At 35.1% G+C, this 20199-nt stretch overlaps 4 protein-coding genes across 5 annotated transcripts; 3 read left to right on the top strand and 1 right to left on the bottom strand.

Moving 5' to 3' along the window:
* The first annotated feature begins 1870 nt into the window (after positions 1-1870).
* Positions 1871-6457, top strand: LOC110998369 (BRCA1-associated protein). Its single transcript, XM_022266985.2, has 11 exons — positions 1871-2102; positions 2174-2411; positions 2489-2653; positions 2795-2970; positions 4032-4205; positions 4282-4405; positions 4727-4818; positions 4920-5091; positions 5229-5378; positions 5710-5827; positions 5939-6457. The coding sequence occupies exons 1-11, from the start codon at positions 2024-2026 to the stop codon at positions 6092-6094; spliced, it is 1644 nt and encodes a 547-aa protein (XP_022122677.2). The 5' UTR covers positions 1871-2023; the 3' UTR covers positions 6095-6457.
* Positions 6458-8195: 1738 nt separating this feature from the next.
* On the top strand, positions 8196-11400 carry LOC110998536. Its single transcript, XM_045631021.1, has 5 exons — positions 8196-8342; positions 10008-10175; positions 10403-10512; positions 10686-10847; positions 11287-11400. Exons 1-5 carry the CDS (start codon positions 8213-8215, stop codon positions 11398-11400), a joined length of 684 nt encoding a protein of 227 aa, XP_045486977.1. The 5' UTR covers positions 8196-8212.
* A 1151-nt stretch (positions 11401-12551) lies between these two features.
* Positions 12552-13518, top strand: LOC110998402 (general odorant-binding protein 84a). Its single transcript, XM_022267057.2, has 4 exons — positions 12552-12764; positions 12868-12929; positions 13004-13154; positions 13324-13518. The coding sequence occupies exons 1-4, from the start codon at positions 12587-12589 to the stop codon at positions 13407-13409; spliced, it is 477 nt and encodes a 158-aa protein (XP_022122749.2). The 5' UTR covers positions 12552-12586; the 3' UTR covers positions 13410-13518.
* A 57-nt stretch (positions 13519-13575) lies between these two features.
* On the bottom strand, positions 13576-18217 carry LOC110998318 (hatching enzyme 1.2). 2 transcript variants are annotated; one of them, XM_022266883.2, is made up of 8 exons: positions 17978-18217; positions 15951-16118; positions 15644-15790; positions 15321-15476; positions 14701-14834; positions 14527-14612; positions 14181-14249; positions 13576-13718 (listed from the first exon to the last, which is right to left on the bottom strand). In XM_022266883.2, exons 1-8 carry the CDS (start codon positions 18156-18158, stop codon positions 13634-13636), a joined length of 1026 nt encoding a protein of 341 aa, XP_022122575.2. In that variant the 5' UTR covers positions 18159-18217; the 3' UTR covers positions 13576-13633. The 2 variants fall into 2 exon arrangements, with proteins under 2 accessions (XP_022122575.2, XP_022122583.2); XM_022266891.2 differs by lacking the exon at positions 14181-14249 and having other exon boundaries at positions 17978-18216.
* Positions 18218-20199: the final 1982 nt, after the last annotated feature.

The raw sequence follows: 20199 nt of genomic DNA, 5'->3' as shown, positions 1-20199 counted from the left end.
GTTTAATTTGTAAAATTTTAACCGCAACACGTTCTAGGGGCTCAGACAAGATACCCGTGCACAATTAATCGGTAGATGTAACAAACATGTATGTTAGAAGTACGAAAGACATTGAGAGCTATCTTTTCATAGATTTCATACATGGCTAAGAAGAGTGATGCTAACTTGGGGGTTTTCCCTCCAAATTTAAGGAGAACCATTGTTTTTACGTTCTACTTTATTATCAACATTTCTGTTTAAAAAAACGTACTGTTCTATACAATTAACAAACTAAATCAAATATTATGGTTACAACTCAAATATAAGCTGTAATTTCCCAGTATCTCGATAACTGCTGTAAATGCTTTCAACATGAAATCGAGAAAATTTATCTATCGCTAGACCTCACACTAGAGTTATTACAACTATTCCGTATTTAAGAATTATGCGTGAATAAATTATTATGGAGTGAATGTATGTGAGTATGAATTTCAGAGGAGTGTAAATGAGTGTTTGGAACCTCAGAAACATGCAAAATTCGGCTCGTCGAAATTATATAGCTAGATAATAAGTTTCGAGTGCTGTTTTGCCCCCGCCCAGAATACGAAGAGCAGCCTGTACAGCTTGATACAAATTTAAATTGCACCTTCATATTTTTTTATTATTGGCTCCAGTCTAAATCACCGCACGAAACGCGAGTACAACTAGATTTTCTGTGAAACAGTTGTAGTGTCCCGGTCGTGCCTGTCCATTTGGCTGAAGCACTCCCACTAGGAAGGGGGTTTATTATTGTACTGGTGAAATAACCTCTGTCACAGGTTATTTCAACAGGGGGGTGATGCGGTCATCACGTCCCGAGGCTGCAAAATACATCGATGCATACCTGCCACATATCCAATTTCTTACTTATTAGCCCAGGAAGATTAGTAACAGCGTCATAAGTTGTTCCTTTTTTCTGAACTCGAATTCCTTGTGAGAAAGGAGCAATTGCTTTTCTAAAAATGAGGGCAGCCTCTATTATTATATTGGTCTGTAGTTTGAAACTTCCATTCTGTTTCTAGACTTCCACGGTGAGGTTAAATTGGGTAGCCTATACCTATACACGATTTCTATTTATTTTTAATACAGTTTTCACATACTGTATTGAAAGTTTCTTTTCAAACAAGAAAAAAGGGTGTGTGGTTTCATGAAACCACGGTAAAAGTGAAACTTTATTTCACATTATAGACATTTAACTAAAAAAATTTGGAATAATATTATTTGACATTAAGGGTATAAAACCGCTTTATCAGTCTTAATTTTATACTTGGAAAATTGGAATGATAATGGAACTAATAAAAGTTGATTAAGTATCCAACTAATATTTTATTGAATTCTGTGTTTTAGAGAGTACGACATACATAATACTCAACAATTATTTAGATTATACTACATGCATATTAAAATAGCATGGAGCACTGGCACAAATACATAATCGTCTATACACTACACGGTCTGCTGCTGCGAACTATAGGCACCGTCATATTGGCCTTTCACTTTTTCAATTATCCCTACTCCGCGGCCGACCGTCACGCGACATGCGCTACACAGACCAAAAAGTGTCAGACGATTTAATAAAAGTTTCACTTTAAATTTTTAAGGGTGTTTAATTAATATTTCGGGGTATTTGATGTTGGTTCTAGCTGAACATTCTTAAGATGTTCTCATCACTGTGACATGGCGCTTCACTACCTTCTCAGTAAAAGGAGGGGCTCACGCTCATGCCATAGTCACATGACTATGGCATGATGATGAGTTAGTGGGTCACGCCTGTCGTATAGTGACTGTGTCTAATTTGTTTGTAGGTACTATTTAGTTTTTGTCTGTAATTGTGGCTCATATATCTATTATCTAGTCTTGTTGAATGTTGATACTTCTCTGTTGTTAAATTATTTGTATTTTCGATTTCCTAGTAATTTACAAGTTAAAAGTTAATTCTGAGGAAAAAAACGATTCTGAATGTAAAACGTATAATAATTTATGAAAAGTCATTTAACTAATGTAAATGTCTGTTTCATTGTGTGTACTGCGAATTGAAATGGATGAAGAGCATCCAGAGATGGGAGACAATGTAACAGACATAGGTGAGCATTTAAATAAATGTAAATAAATTTCTGTTTAATGTTTTCTATGATAGTATAATTATTGTTTATAGAGTTTGCTAAAGAACAAAAGAAAAAAGATCGTGGAGCTCGCGAATCTAAAACTATCACAGTTGAAACCTATGCAAGCATCCTTAGTGGCCCAAATTCAGTATCCGGAATACTGCCGACGAGCTCACGCCGGGCTAACACTGAGGGAAGTGTTTCCGATGAAAATGATGTCATAAGCTTTTTTTGTGGCAACCCACTAGTTGAAGTCACGAAAGGAGTCCTACATTTATATAAAGAAAAGTAAGTTTTCTATTTAAATTCTGATGATAAACTATCTTGACCTTTATCTTTACAACATAGAACTTTATTTGTTTCAGTGAACTTAAAGAAGCTGAAGAAGCAAAAACATTATGCCTTCTATCAGTTCCGGGAGCCCTTGGTGCTCCTGACTTGTTGGCTTTTGCTGCTGCCTGTCAACAAGACATTGCACATGTGCGTGTACTTCGTGATGGTTCACCTGATCATTATATGGCACTCCTTACGTTAGTATAATGCTATTAAACATTGTACTTTCACATCATCATAAAATAGAGAAAATTGCAGTAAATTTTCTATTAGACACTGCTGAAGACTATACACACATATGTACTGTGTACAAATATGAAGCATATTTTGCATTCTAGTTTCCGGACAAGTGCAGCAGCTCAGGAATTCCACTCAGCTTTTGATGGTGTGCCATACAGCAGCTTGGAGCCTGCAGCCCTGTGCCACACGGCATGGGTCTCACGGGTTGAGTATGCACGTGATGGAGCACCCCCGCCAACACATACCGAGTTGCCTACGTGCCCAGTTTGCCTCGGTAACTTCCACTAAATGGATTTTATTATTTATTTAATATATTATGTTCATAGTAATACTGTTATGATAATATCAAGACCCATTTGAGACTTTCATCTGATCTAACCTGAAGACAAAGAGATGTATATTAGAAGGTATAAAAATTAATAATAATATAGAAATACCAATTATCTGACAACATTACAAAATAATAACATTTATTATTAAGCCTAAACATCTCTTGCTCCTTTTATATTCATCACGAATTATAGTTATTAAAAATATATTCCTTATATTTTAAAACAGAAAAACTAAAACTAGAAAGTCATGCATTTTTGTGTCCGTTTCCTTAATAAACCACCTAAACTTAATTTCTGAAACAACAAGAAATATTTTGACTTCAAGTAGTTTTTGATTTCTATAAACTTTTTACATTAATACGTTCCAAAATGAAATCCATCTCCATTTTTAAAATTATATATAATAATAATAATAAATAACACTAGTACCAACAATAGGGACCCACCCTGTGTTGTGGGTGACCACCTCACAGTTCTTCCACATAGGGTGCCTATTGAATAGAAAAGTATTATATTCTATGTATGAAATAATTTTAATGATAAAATAAACTCAAATCTAATGAAACAAAAAATGGTAAAAACCTTTAAGTTTCTTGAGTGCATGAGTGTTTAATAGTAATAGTGTCTTTCTGCCTGAGGATCTGCACTACTCAGAGTCATACTGAGTCATGTGAGTATTAGGTAGAATCAAAATTCAAAGCTTTCCAAAAACTAGACTAAAGGTTTAATCTATTAACATATATATATGGTTTGGTTGTGGTTTGGTGTGGTTACAAAATGTCACACTTATTCACAAGAAACAAATTATAAGCATGCAGTAGTGGCCTAAGTCTAAAGAGTTTGTAATAACGTAAGAAACTAATCCCATGGATTAGTTTTTCAATATTTAATATTTCTTACAAGATTAAATTGTAAGCAAAAAAAAAGGATAAAGAAAGAATTATACAAATGTTTGTTTATTAAATGCAATTTTTTAATTTTACCAATCGATGTAATCCATCAGAGCGGATGGACGAGAGCGTAGCGGGCGTGCTGAGCGTGCAATGCGCTCACTCGTTCCACGCAGAATGCCTCATGGGGTGGCGGGACGCTCGCTGTCCGGTCTGCCGATGCGCTCAAACGCCGGAGCCCCGGGACTGCGCCAAGTGTCTCGCCTGCGAGTCTTTGGCCGCCCAAGGTGAGTAAATTATTTAATTTTCTATTAATACATAAAAATACAAACAAAACAGAATGTTTTCTTAACTCGCACACAGAGGGCGAGGCCGAAGAGGCAGGTGAGCCCCGAGACACGCCCTGCGGAGTGGCCGAAGGGATGCTCGAAGTGGAGGCTGGTACTCTGTGGATCTGCCTCATTTGTGGTCACGTGGGCTGTGGAAGGTATGTACCGCACAGAAGTGTTATGTATAATAGCCATTTATACGAAACCGCCGTTACAGATTAGATGCACTTAATTTATGATTTTATGAAAGTACTTACAAATCAAATATTAAATTTACTACTTGTTAATTAACGTAAAAGGAAATAAGCCATCAATATTAATGTATCAAATTCTTTTTGACATTGTTTTTCTTTTATTTTACAACTTCTAATACTTTTAAAGAAAAATCGATTAAAATATCGGTCCTGCCGTGCGCCAGTTTTAAGTCCAGAAGAAATCCGTCTTTGTTTTTAGTGTATTTATATAATTTGTTGGAACAGGTACGAGAAGGGCCACGCCGCCAAGCACTTCATGTTGTCCAACCACACATACGCCCTGCAGCTCGGTTCGAACCGCGTGTGGGACTATGCAGGTATCGAGTATACCGTACGGGCAGACCAACGGATTTGTCCTTAACGTTAACTTAACCAATATTACTTAATTTTTTCATTTTTAATCATCTTCTTCACCAAGGTGACAACTTCGTCCACCGCCTGGTGCAGAACAAGGCAGACGGCAAACTGGTCGCCGCAGAGGGCCGCACCTCCGACCCCGAACCCGCCTGTGGGGACAAACTGGAGTTCACCTATCTGCTCACTCATCACTTGGACACGCAGAGGATACATTTCGAGGAGAGAATCGCTAAGTACGCTCTGATCTCCGACCTTTTTACGGTCAGAATTGGCTCCGTTTCGCTGGACTCCAATTGTATTTTGCAGGGATGACGGAGGATGCGAAACGTTATCCCTACTTTATGATATTTCTAACGTTATTTATCTCCAGGCTGGAACGGGCTCACGAAGAAGAACGCAAATCGTGGCGCGTGCGTTGCGAGAGCGCCGAAGCCGAGAGCGCCGCCCTTCGCGACCAAGCCAAAGCCAACGCCGCCGAGAATAAGGCGCTCACGCACAAGGTCACGGCTCTCAACCACAAGTGAGTAGTGGCCTATTATTTATCTATTATAATATTTAGTAATAAAAGAAATATAGGCGTTTGTTGAATTTTCAAATGTCATCTGTATAGTAATTTAAATTATTTTATTCTGGTAGTAGATACATCGTCTTCACATATAATTATTTAACTAATAGTATACAAATATTGTAAATTCTATCTTAAAAGAGTATGTGTGGAGTTTTTTGCCTAATCTTCTCGACACGAAACTACCTTTTGGAAGGGGTAACCAGAATAATCTTTATATTTTATTTTTGTGGTAAAATTGGAATAAATGATTTCATTTGATTTGATTAAACCATATTTTTATCAGAGTGTCTAAGCTACAGTCGGAGCTGTCAGAAGAACGAGGTTTGGCCACGGCGTTGGCTGGTAGCCAAGCCCAGTGGCAGGAGAGGGCCAGGGCGAAGGACGAAGCCTTCCGCAGAGAGGTATGGCCCCGTGAGCCGACGGTCCTTCGAGCCGGATCATTATATTTACCTTAGCACGAGATATTTCCCCTTTTGAGCTTCTCTGAATTCCTAAATTTCGCCTCCTCCTAGATCGATGACCTGAAGGAGCAACTCCGCGACGTAATGTTCTTCGTGGAGGCTCGAGGCACACTTCAGAACACCGAACAGGCCTCGCAGCAGGAGATCCAAGAGGCCAGCGTCACCGTTCAACCGCCGAAGCAGAAGCCCCGAAGGAAGAGACGATAACGGCCCAGTCTAGTTGCTCACAGGGAAATAGAAGATGTACAGTTTCCAACTTCATATACTTCCCTTCTTTAGAAATTCATTGAAATAAAAAGATGTTGCCGACATTTGCCTGACTGAATAACTAGTTATTTTAAGATATTGCATAATTTTTAAACACTTTGGTTACGAAAGCTGCCCTCTGTCTTACTTCGATCGTCAAACAAAAATTAACATTCGCAAAAAATATTTAACCTCAAATTACTGATAAAAATATTTAAAATTATTCATAGTAGAGTGTATATTTTAAGTAAAAAATTAATGTTATTCTGTGATAATTAAAAGATAAGGTAATATTGTAGAAAGAGTAATAAATATATTTTTAATGCCACTGTTTTAACAATCAGCCCTTTTCCTAATATTATTAAAAAATACCGACACACTCTATTTAACATACATACTTTTTTCATATTTAGACACGAGTTATCTTAATGTATTCAAATGAATATAGAACAGAAAATTATCATTACGCATATAACAGACTTAGAAACTTTAAGAAATTTCATTCCCACACTAGCCTTACAATGGTTTTAAAGTCGATGTTTTTATTTATTGTTTTCGCAATATTTTTAAATGCTTATGGAGATACAAATTTTGGTTTTAAAGTCCCGAATATGGGTAAGGTGCATAAAAACTTTGGTATAGACAATCTAGGTGTACCAATTGACTTCGGGTCGAAAAATAACCTAACTTTACGTGATTATATAAGAGAAAATATATTTTTTCCAAATGGAAAGATTTTGGATACTCGTCGAGTTAAAAGACAGCTTCCCGGATTAGAAGGGAATCAAGTGATGATGGGGACTTTCCAAGCTATCATGAGACCACTCGGAAATAACATCGGCGGTTTGGGAAATGAACAGACACACGCCAACAACGAAACTATACCTTAACCCTACTGTCTATTGCATTATATGTTTATACTGAAAACAGCCTTCTGCCGAGTGCCGATATATAACCTCGTATTTTTATTAGATTGTACCGTATTTTGATAAGATTAAAGATGTATGGAAGTTTTGATTTATTATTTTTGACACAAACCTTAATCGTTATTGTACAAACACAGGCTTTATTTGATAGGAACTTGTTTATTTTGAGGGTGCTAAAGTTTAACTTTGAGTCAATAAGGTGGAACATATCTCGTCAGACAGTCTTTATAAAGGTCATTTCGATGGCTAAAGAAGAAAAAGATAGGAAAATACCCTTATGTTATGGACCTTTAAACCTCGTCCTTAAAATGTCGCGAGTGTTCGGCATGGCACCTTTGACTTTTACACCTGAAGGGATAAAATTTTCACTTGTATACTATATGTACGGCATCGCTTTGATCACAGTTCTTCGTGAGTTTATTGAATTTATATTAATTATATATATATATGTTTGATATTTTAAAGTCACAATTAGTAATCAGTTACATCTGTGATCGAATTGAAATGAGCGAAGTAATAGAGTTTCTTTCTTCTTATTTTTCAAACTTATACAAGAGATAACATAACGCTATATTTCTAATAAAAATGTATTTTTCCCAGTTGAGAGAGTGCAGGAGTTCCTACAAAGCTATCAACTGGTTTTTAAAAATATAAAACTTCAAATGATTTCAGAAACAACTATATTCGTAGGTTTCGTGATGGACGTGACGTATCCAAAGCAATCGCGTAAAACGGCCACCACACATATGATATGGCTTGCTTATCAGTCAGTTTTATCCGCTGTCACTATAGTAGGCTGTTATGCGGCCCCCAAGCGCTGTCGGTGTATAGTCGATGCGCTAACTCGTATTGAGAAGGTTTCTTTTTAATTATGTCCGTTTATTAAGCTTCAACTTGGTAGCAAGCATTAAATGCCAATTATGCATTAAACATATTTAAGTTGTCTCAGCCTAATCTAGGGGCAATATAATATATTCCGTAAAATTAAGCAGAATAAAAATTCAGAAGTTAGACTCGTCATACAACCAATTACTAATGTAAGGTGACATAACATAGATGAATTTGTTTATATTTAAAGAAGTTTTATTGAGACATTATAACTCAACTTACATTTAACTATCAATGATTCCAGATCAGAAACTTTCTCGGCGAGATGAAGACAAAGCAATTCGTAGTGATATATATGTATACAACAATATTCTCTTTCCTATCAGCCGTGGCCATTCTCTGCCTTATTGACTGGTATCACAACGTGTATGCGGCGTTCCATTTAAACAAGCAAGGTATTGATTTGTGAGGAATATACATCAAACTAAGGCTTATCTTCTAAAATGTATATCGTACCAATTCTTTTTAAATTCGCCTAATTTAAGTGATATATTTTTTTATAAAAGCTTTTATGCAGTATTTTCTTTTCTTTGATATTATCTCAATCTACCACTCTATCAAACTCAGACTAACACGCCTATATAGTTTGTCTCACTATAACGCGTCCGACTGCATCAGCCGCGTTTAGCGTAAGCGATCCGATCTCGTCAGAGAGATGTGAATACGCAGTATGCGTTCTGTCCCGCTCTAACGCGTATTGGCCGCACCCCGCACCTATATTACGTCATCGTGTATAAGGTTTATTTTCGTTCTGGAATTTCTAAAATCGGTCGCTGTGCTCAAAGCCCGCGAATCTATGCAATAGTTTTAAAAAAATCTAGGAACTTCGGTTCTAATTGTAAGGGGATAGCCAGACCTAGCTCGTTTATCAGAATACATAATCTGCATATGTTGTTGATGAGTTTGGCTGAAACGCGTTTTTCTGAAAGGAGGAACAAATGAGATGATCGGATGCCTATCTAGATTTAAATTGTGTGTACCCTACACACAATTTAATTTACTACTATTAATATTACTATTATACTTAAACATTGAACTTCGATCGCGACTCTTAAAATGTGTTATAATTATTACAGTGAGTCTATACCTCCTCTCTACCTACTATGTCGAGTACATCATAGAATTACTCCTAGAGTTTCAGTTCATGATCATTGTAATTAGACTCATTCTTATACTAAAGGTAGTTAACAGTAGACTGTCGAAGTTGCTAGAACTATTGGGTAAGTCGCCAAATATTTTCTTATTTTGTTTTTAAGAGACAAGCCCATTTAGCCCTCTGGTATTTATTTCACGAACCTCTATTTTTTCCTTAACAAAAACATGTTATAGTGAAAATTTTAATACTAATTCAAAACAAACATGTGCGTGGGAAGTCTCTTCTGCATTGTTGCGTCAATTCTGACTGAAATATATAGCGGTTCTAATTTACTAAATAATTAATATATAAAAACACTTTTCCGGTTACTTTGCATTGTCCCGTTATGGCATTTTGCATTTTTCAGATAAAAAGAAGTTTGGAAACAAGAATATATTAATTAACAACTTCACACTCCCCAAAAATAACGACTCTTATCAGATGAAAGGTGAGTGAGTCTTGCGTTTGTTACACCATCCCTCGCAAGGGGGATGCTTTAGCCCGTAGGCGTATACCCCCTTCGGGTGGTTTGTGTGTTCCCGCACTGCTAATACACGATGACCTGCAGCCAATGTCACGTCAGGTATTGACGTAAGTAGGGACCGAGGAGCGACGCTCGCCTCGATGTCAAGTGGGGGTAAGGGGTAAGTGCCGGTAGTGGGGATAAGGTAAGTGAAACAAACATTGGTATTTTTACACAATATCGTACACACACACACACGCTTACCTCAAGTACACTGTAATGCAAGAACTTTCTGTGTTTACAACCGAAATAATTGTTATTTTTGGTCGGTTAAAGCTTAGTCAAGTTAACAAAAAGGAGGCCGTTTTGTCGTAAACTAGGCTGAGGCTTAATGTAGGTATTCATAACGATATAGGTATTAGGTACATATAATATATGATTATACCTAATACAACTATTTAGTGCACGAAGAACAGGCGAATGAAGAGGTCCGAATGCTCTGGCTAGTATACGAGTTGGTGTGTGATCTGATTCGAAGAGTGGATCGAGGCTATGGCCTCATACTGCTGCTTCTGTTGCAGTCGTTTTTCCTTCACTTCATTATGACACCATATTATATGCTTAACATTTGTAAGTATATATTGAGACTAGGTCCGAATAACATTCTTATGCACATAAAATAAGAAAATTGGCACTTCAAAAATATCTAAAACAAACTTTATAAAATTGTGTGAGTTTTGATTTAGCTAAGCCTGTCCAGACACTTAAATATTAACAAAATAATTTCACATAAAATTTACCGAGCATACAAACACTGCCTTAACGATCATATTTGTCTTAATCGAACTATATTCCAGCCGAAATTCCTTCTGGATTGTCGTCAATAGGTCAGCAAGTGGCCTGGTTCCACTTCCACGCTGCAAGCGTTATTCTTATTGTGGAACCCTGCCATCGTGTGCAACAAGAGGTACTTTAGCCTTAAAACAGCATTTTAAGCTTTCAAAGTTAAAATTGTACATATCTAAGTACCTGTGCTTTATGTAGTAGGTATAATATATAGGAGAACCATCTGTTTCAGTAGACTGAGTGACTTTGTTGTTTCTTTGATTGTTTTATTTTACATTTGTCTTCGTTAAACAGATGGCCAAAACTCGGTCTCTAGTCAGCAAGCTGATGTGTCAGACGAGGTCTTATGACAGTCTTTCGCGATCTCTTGCTGCTTTCTTCAAAAGTCTTTCCTTAGAGCAGCCGCTGATAGCACCTTTGGGAATGAGCGTGCTGGAGAGACCTCTACTCATCACGGTTAGCGTTTATTATACGTAAATATGATTTAGGCATGTCATATTTTTTGTCATTTATATCCATTTGATACTTTTAAGATAATATATTAATAGCTTCTACGTCTCCTTCAAACAATATATTGACTTTTTATTATTTAAATTCCTATTTAAAAAATACATTGTATATTCTGTATTTAGATTCCGCAAATACGGAACCCATTTGTCTCTTATAAGTGCGTTTGGTATTTTCAAACTCATTTTTATTGAATTGAAGTCAGAATCAGGATGGAAAAATTGTTTTTGTTTGTTGTCTGAATTTTTGTCTACATTTTGTCACGATTGTACAAGTACAATTACACAACGTTTTTAAATATTTGTTATGTTGCAATTATAAAGATGTATTTAGGCTAAGTTTATTAAAGGTGAACTATATATGTATAACTATAATCATTCTTTTTCAGATTCTGGGAGTGGTATCCACATATGTTGTACCTCGACATTACTTCTCTTTTCCCAACTCCACTGAGAATATATTTCATGGGACTAATACATCACGTGTAGCAAATAATCTGTAATTGGAAAATTAAGTTTAATTTTAATCTTTCTTTTCACATGTGAAGAAAGCATTGTTGTATTGCATTTGAATATTAAAATTTATGATTTAAAATATGTTTTTGTAATTTTAGTTATAATTATAAATTGCTGCTATTCAATTACCATAAGCGACACGAATATATTTGTGCCTAGGGAGGAAAATGAAACAAACAAAAATGACACAAATTAATATAATTTATCAAACTATAATTCTCCGTTATCGTTATATTCTTCCAATTCGTGTTCGACCTTTAAGATTTGTTCAACAACTTCTTCAGGCGTCAAAGTAACGCGATCATAATATTTTGTGTACTGAAATGATGTATATTCTTCGGCATCATTGATTTGGTCCATGGCAGCCTCTTCCCCATAATCCTCTTCTAAAACGTGTGCTTCGTCTTCGAGGAAATAAGACGTAAGATACTCAAAAAATACCGGCAGGTGTTTTATTATATTGAAGTTTTGTATCGATCTGTCTTCATCTGGGTTGGTAAGCGCGTCTAAAACAGTACATTTTATTAAATTCTTTGCCACAGTTGAAAAATTATTCATTTTTGTAAACGTTTGACGATCATTTCTAAGTTTATTATTCATTTGTTAAATTGAGTCTTTAACTTAAGATTTAACAAGAATTTAAATATAATCGATACCTTCAGACCCAACCAGAATATACAGCACCGAAAGACGAAGTATAAGCTCAAATGTCTTAACGAACATATTTCTTCGATGACACTTCAATATCTAAAGACGCTGAATATGAATTATCGCATTTTTATTCTAATTTTCAGAAGATAAGACTTAACGAGGCAAAAAACCACTTTGGAAACCTTGGATTATTTAATTAACTATTGAACTGACAGCCTAGATATCTCTTTCATGTATCGTCACTTCCTTTGCATGGAATGGGAATTGAAAATCTTTTCGAAATGCTATTTAATATATTTGAAATCACAATTCCAATTCAGTCGATGACAGCAGGCAAAGTTTCATAACTGTCGCTTTTGTAATTTTAAAATAATGAAGTAATTGTGGGTAAACGTATGTAATAAGGTAAATCATAATAAATACCCAATTAAACTACTTAAATATAATTATTTCAATCACAGTTGCACACAAAACCTGCAATATAAAGACGTGATCTCAATTCGCTGCACACTGCACATAACCATGAAAGTTTTATTTGTCGTAACGCTGGTTATTATAACTTTTGCCTTCACAAAATGTTCGAGCAAAGTTCAGCAAGTGAAAGAGATGGAACCACGCCCAAATTTGGAATCACGAGAGAGCGATTTTGATTTAATTGAAGTTTTGACAGAATGCAATGAAAGTTTTCGGATTGAAATGTGTAAGGTTTTATTCAAATTATCGTAAAACGTTTTTAAGAAATCTTAGAGATATTTATATAAGTTTTACTTATCGTAATGCTAAATTAACTAAACTTATTTCAGCTTATATAGAGGCGTTAAACACAAGTGGAAGTTTTCCAGACGAAACAGAAAAAACTCCTAAAGTAAGTAAAACTTAAACGTCATGCTCCGCTATACATAGTAGGTATATTGTTTTACCATAACCTCATATTTTAAGTGTTACATCCGCTGCGTATTGGAGAAAACAGGTGTAACGTTAGAGGGGGAGGAATTTGATCCGGAGAGGAGTGCCATAGTGCTGGCACAGGTCAGAAAGACTACGCCGGTAGAGGTCATTAAGGACATTGCCAATGATTGTGCTAAACGATGTATGTATCTAAATTAGTAAATATAATTGTATTTTTAAATGATTATATCTGTTCTCTAGTTTGTTTACTTAGCCGTTAGGTTACATTTACGAGTACAAATCATTTATATTATTAAATTTGTTTTTTAGTTGAATATGTTCTATTAAAAATCTAATTTAATATTTTTCAGCGGAAACGTGTAAATGTGAACGATCATACCAGTATTTAAAATGCCTCATGGAGACCGAAATACAGAAGTATGAGACAAACTCATAATGACATTTAACTAAATACTGGAACCCCACACGAAGATTAAAATAAACGACAATATCAACTTTTAACTGATTAATATATACACAATATTAATGTTTTTAATAGAATAGAATTTATGAAAAAAAATCGTCGTACGAAATAAAATGCATAGTTATATCTTAGTCTTTAATAATTACTTTCTCTTATTAATAATATAAATTATTGTTTGGCATATAATATTGTCATTTTCACAAGACGACCGCGTCGGAATCGGATTTCTTATCGCCGAAAAAACTTTGCCAAATGGAACCCAACCACCCTGTTTGTGGCTCTCTGAAAACATTAAAAAGAGATAAGTTTAGTGTGGTGAAAACATAAGCTAGACAGTTTTCTTTTCACTAAGACGTCAACAAATTAAAAACTTATATCGTACCAATGATAACATAAAATTATAAGTATTATTTTGTGCGTACCATACTAATGTTAAAAAGTTTGATTGATCTGAGTACGTTTTAGGAACTACTTAAAATTGAAAATAGTTTTCAATTTGGAAGTAGTTCAAGTAAGAGGGGTCTACATATACGTAGAAGGCAAGATTGCGTGAAAACCGATAAAAACAGTAAAACAATGGGTCGCTACTAATTTCCGTGTTTCTGCAGTTACATTTAAAAGACGGCTCGACCGATTTTAATGAGTTTTTAATTCGCCGACCCCATATAGAACCTTAAAACAGGCCGCAGTCTTTACTAGTTACTACATAAAATAAATATTCCAATTTATTTTAAGAATTGATACCTAGTTGGTGAGGAATTTTGTGGCTTCTCTGTAGACTTCTCCACAATACCTTCAGAGCTGGGGGGTGCTCTAAAAATTGCAGTGCAAAGTAATAAAAAATAACAATTCATCGGATTACGACGCGTTTATGACTTATCATTTACTTGTTTGGGTTACAAAAAGTTATTTAAAATTATCTAAATATTTCTTATGTCTTACACCGAAACATTAAATAACTGAGTGAATTAAATGCGTTGTAACATGTTAAAATGCTGTATTAGTATAGTAGTTGTAGTATCTAATCTCATATTTTAAAACTTCGACTGTTAAAGCTAGGTTAAGTTACATTATCTTATTTTTCACTTACTCCTTTTTACAATTATACATGTTGTTTACTTTCTTTACATCCCCTCGGCTGAGACCTTCTCTTTGACCGATCTTCGTGTTGCTGACCTGTGGGGAAAATGACAATCAAATAATTATTTGAAGACTCATAAAGGTCAAATCATCTATGATTCTATGCTTTTTATCTTGAACATACCTTGGGATCAATTGTTTTCTTGGAGTTTCTAGAGAAGGCAAATTCTGAGTAGTGCATCACACTGTTGTAGTCGTAGCCAATGCCGAAGTTATCAGTTCTTTTCACGTCAGATTTCTTGAAATTTATCTCGGTACCTATTTACAATATTTCTATAAATAGTAAGTAGTAAAATATTTATTCAAAACAAATACTTTTTATAAGTAAATACAAAAAAAAGTGCGTGCAAGTAATGTACACGTCAGAAGTGAAACTTCTTTGTAAATTAATTATTACTAAGGTAAACGCTCCAGTAGATGATCATGTACCAGTATATTATGATCACTCCACGTATTTATATATATATATATATATTCACACTGTTGATACTGTATACGTGCTAGATAATGTAAATAAATAAGTAATAGTGTTTACTGCACAACGTTATGCGAAAAATGCGTTCTAATATGTAAGTATAATAAACTAATACATCAACCAATACCGTGTATTTTTTCTCGATCGCCCTTTATCTTTCGCTCAATCGGCCTCAATCGCTCTCTGCCTTTTCTTCGACAAAAACGCTGAACATCTTCGCACCTTTCATCCGTAAACATTTTACGCTCATGCGCCTAAAGAAGACTTACCAGGTTTGACGTTTTCGTAATGAATTGTTACAAAGTCGTCTCTCTCTGGCCGACTCTGCTCGTGCATGAACCCTATGGCGTGGAGAAGCTCATGCAGCACCGTACCCTTTTTGGAGACACATCCAGGTGCTTGTAGATTTACCTCTTGACGGCCACCTAGTATTATCAAGTTCTAATTGAAAAATATTTAAAACAAATATAAGTTTTGCTAGAAACACAGATCTCTATACAATAAGATCCCGGGTCGTTGTAACGTTTCTCTTATTCTGTCCTTAAATACTTATGGTTCAAAATGTTTGATTAGCCCCGGCATTCTCACTCACCAAGTCTCCCGACGCTGGACCAGCAGCCAGTTTTGGAACTTTTGATGATGATGTAGTCGCTTTGTCCACTGTAGGGGACGAACCGCAAACACGTCAGGCGGTGGTAGTCAGCTATGGCCATACGAATTGTGTCTTTCTGCTCCAGATCTTTAGGAAAATGTTATGAGGTATACACATTACCCATTTTTTATAGAAATTGACCAAAATTGATAAACGTCAGTCGGCAGTCTTCATGTATTTCCTAGAATCCAGGAAATCCAGGTGACTTATGAAGTGTCCGTCAAGAAATATATCCAAATTTACTTACTAAAACTGCCGTCGATAATATAAGGGATGATGCCGTTTGTCCACCGCGATGTCTTGTCCCTCATTCCATTCCTGGCCAGACCCGGTATCAAGATGTCTCCCTCTAGGTAGCCGCCCATTTCTTCAGGGTTCATCAAGGACGAGTTAGTCCACTCCGATAGGGCTGCTCCTAAAAACCCAATGGGTTAAGAAATAAGATCAACTTTATTAAGCTTATTATATAATGACAATTAGAGATATTCTCAAACTAAATTCTGTGTATGGCTAAATAGTTATCACTACATAGTATAAACAATGTCGCTGCGCTGTCCCTAAATCCCTATGTATACTTAAATCTTTTAAGCTACGCAACGGATTTCGATGAAGTTTTTAAATAGAGTGATTGAAGAGGTATATTTATATTCAAAATTTCGAAATTCAAAATTTATTTATTCATGTAGGTAATAATGTAAACTTATGAACGTCATAAAAAAGAAATATTAAATGAATTTAATTTTACATTTACTGCCAGATCTCAAATCAAGGGCGTAGAACGGAAGAGAAGAACTGGCAATAAACTCTCCGCCACTCTTTTTAATCGCCAAGTTTTTTTTACACAATGCTTGTAAGGAGCTGCAACCACTATGTTTCATATGACATATTGAGTAATAAAGAATAAAAATTTAAATTAAAAACAAAGATTTGTCCTCTATCAGCAGGAGGCATTGTGAAATAGGAGCACGCACTTACATACTCGTGACAACAACACGCAAATACGTAGTATAAACAACTAATATCACCGCATACACGAATTCAAGTACGACCAGTCACCACAAGTAGCACCCGTTCACGAGTATGACGCATGGCCAGCCATCGGCCCCCTCGCCATATTTTAGGGAGAGAGACAACACACATGAATCACGGTTTGTTCCCACTTTACATTTAAAAAAAGTCGTAGATGTCGACGATTGCCCCATAGTCTGAAAATGCAGCCGAGAGATTCTGTCGCGTTACCTATTTATACTGAAGCAATTCATATCCAAGCACTATGATCGTTTAAGTATTCATTTATATTATAATAGACCTTAGCAAGCAGTTTTACTTTAATGTACGATTTAAATTTATTTATTGACAATATTTGTATCTCACTAGGGATTTTGTTGAAAAAACGTATGCAATTGCCTTGGAAAGAATTACTCGTTTTATGCAGCCTTGTGGTTGGTGCGCTAATTTTGTCTTTATTACGAGTTCTATAATTATGGAAGCTACTATTCTTTTTAAAGATATCTATAATAACATCCATTAAATAGGTTTGAGGTTTCATATGAGATGATTCTATGTGAGCGTATTGACAGTTCTTCTCTTCCGTTCTAGTTTAGTTCCCTTGATTTGAGAACTGGCAGTAAATGTAAAATTAAAAGCATTTAATGTATCTGATTTTAGAATTAGAATGTTATATCGTAAATTACATTTTTAACGCTTACATTGCAAATGTATTCTGAACCCTACGAGATTTATCAAAATAATGTTCTAAATATTGTACAAATTGAAAAGGTCTACAGAAAACTCCACAATGGTTTAAGTCGTTCTCTTATGGATATCTCACAATAACAGTTTTTTCAATTACTTTTTATGACAAATATTTTAGAAGCGATTTAAAAAAATACAGTATTAATTCTTATCCAATCAAATACCGTAAATTTTAACTTTATACAAATTTCACAGCTTTTCTGCAGTGTATTTAGTATCAGCACTCGTACGAAGCCGGGGCAGGTTGCCAGATTTTAATAATTTTAACAAAAAGAAATACATTTGGGGAACCCCTATATTCGACTTGAATAAATATTTAAATGGAAATGAAAAGCCATTTGTTATCAAGATATCGTTAAGGAAAGGAAGCGTTTCCGTCAACTACTTCCGAAGCGTGTCAGTCAATTTACTACTTACCATAATAAATGCTTTACCAAAGTATATTTCCTATTTTTTTAAGTTACATACTACATTTAATTATAAGCATAAATCAAAGCATTATTTCATAAAGGTACAAACCGCTTTCATTTTTTGGCACCCCATACGCCTGTGGTCCCAGGTCAGACACGTCGATTTCCCCATCTCCCTCGATCCGATTCGAACTCAAGAAATCATCAGAGATTATAACTACGTCCTCGTCCTCTATAGGTAAAGAGGTGGTCGTTGCACAAAATAAGAAGAGTATTAAAAATAAAGCCATTTTCTAGAGATGTACTAGGCCCGCAGAAGGTGTGAGAATATCTGACTAACTTTGAAGGTGCGCCGAATTTATATTTAAGGATAGAGTAAACAAATATCGCGTCACTCGTCATTTCCAGATAAGAAATACACGTAAGTTTAGTAATTACTTAATTTTATGGAATTGCAAATAATTTGATACTATTCACACCTTGTTACAAACAGTTTTAAGTGCGCATAAATAAATAAAATATCTTTAAAAATTCGCATTATGTGCATGGCGCAGTGATTCGGAATCTAAAATCAAGGCTCAGTAGAAACTGACAAACATCGTAAACTTAATAAATATTTATTGCTTATTATCTAACTAAAACTGTTACTCGATTTTGATTACTTTTTGACTAAGCAACAATTTCAATAATAATTACTTCATTTGAATGTAATTATACTGGGAAAGTATAAAAATCGAGATGAATCAGACTTTCCTTTATTAAGAGTTAGGAATTCAGTGAGATAGTATCAAAATGAGTACCATACTGTTACTGGCCATTGTTGTGTCTTGTGCATCATTTATAGGTGAAGCTGCATCTAAGAGCAGATGTGAATGCCCATGTGATAGCCCAGATTCAATATTAATTACCAACGGCCATGGGCACTCGCAGACACATCAAAAAACTGTTAAGGAATACGAAGATCCCTTTCTCTTATTGAAAAGATTCGCATACACACACAGAATAAAGGACCAAGAAAAGGGCGACGAGAATAAATTTATAGAAACCGGCAATGAATTGGGATTTGGCATGTGAGCAACTGATTACCTTGCGACCACTGTAAATAAACACGTTTGAATCCAATAAAAAGTATGTTATCAATGTTATGTTTCATTTGTGTGCCTCGGTACTAAACTAACCCAGAGGGCATCAGAGATGATGTTTAGTTGTTCGCCCTCAAATAACGGGTCAGCGGAAATGCATTTCCACCTTAAACATAAATAAAGTAATGCTGGTTAAGATTTTTAAGAAAAGTGGTTTATATAAATATTTAGTCAGGCTTGACATGACGCTGTCGGACTTGCATCAGCTCGGAAGCACACCTTATCTCATTACTTTAATCTCATACTTCTCAAGGTTTGGTTGTTTGCGGAAATAAAAGTCAGCCTCTGTGTCCATCATCTGAATATCTATTTAGTTTTTCATATGGAACAAACATTGGTAGCTCTACAGACCGTTGGAGAAATATTAAACGAACATTTATTCTCTGTAAATGTTCGTTTAATATAGTATAATTTTGTTTAGGTTTTAGAACCGGTAAGTTTCATAATCATTATAACGAATTTGCGGCCTTATGTTCTGTGATCCTACGGTAATGTTTGTTTGTGTAGACTTTAAGAGAAACTCTGAGTTTTATATACAGAAAAATTTACAGAAAAACGTAAACAGTTTTTAGTCCGGAAAATCAAACAGTCTCTGAGGTAGCATAGCAAAATGTTCTATGTTGGTATGTACTAAACAAGCTATGTAAAATCACATTTAGGAGAAAAGAAGTCTGCAGGGCAGCTAGTATATTATATTAATTAATAGTTTAAAGTTTTTGTTTGTTTGTGTTTTTCTTATTTCATTTTTGGATTTACGAATAGTTCTTTAGTAATTTAGTAATAATGTTTAACTGGTATATGTAACTTTTCTTGCTTTTTACCCTTAGGATTTTTCCTTACTAGGATCGCCTGAAAGAGATCGCTTATTAGATCGATACATAATTAATTATAGTACTTAAAATAAAAAAGCTATTATAAGTTATAATAGATCATTTTTGAGTAAAAAGGAAGGTGGCGTCGAAAGGATCAGCGATATACTATAACTACAAAAAAGTAACATTTTTAGGTTTTTAAACGTTTTTAACGCAAATAAAAACTCGTTAGTAGATAGTTAACTTTATGCTTTCCGTTAATTACAGATAAAAGTCTAGACATTATACTTCTAAATTAATCTAGCGTCTTGAGAATGGGGGGCCCGTATTTAACGTAATTTACGAGTTCCAATAAAATAATGCGTCAAATAATCTGC

Source organism: Pieris rapae, chromosome 14 (assembly GCF_905147795.1).
Source record: "Pieris rapae chromosome 14, ilPieRapa1.1, whole genome shotgun sequence".
NCBI lineage: Eukaryota > Metazoa > Arthropoda > Insecta > Lepidoptera > Pieridae > Pieris > Pieris rapae.
This window is presented reverse-complemented; position numbering and strand designations above follow the sequence as displayed.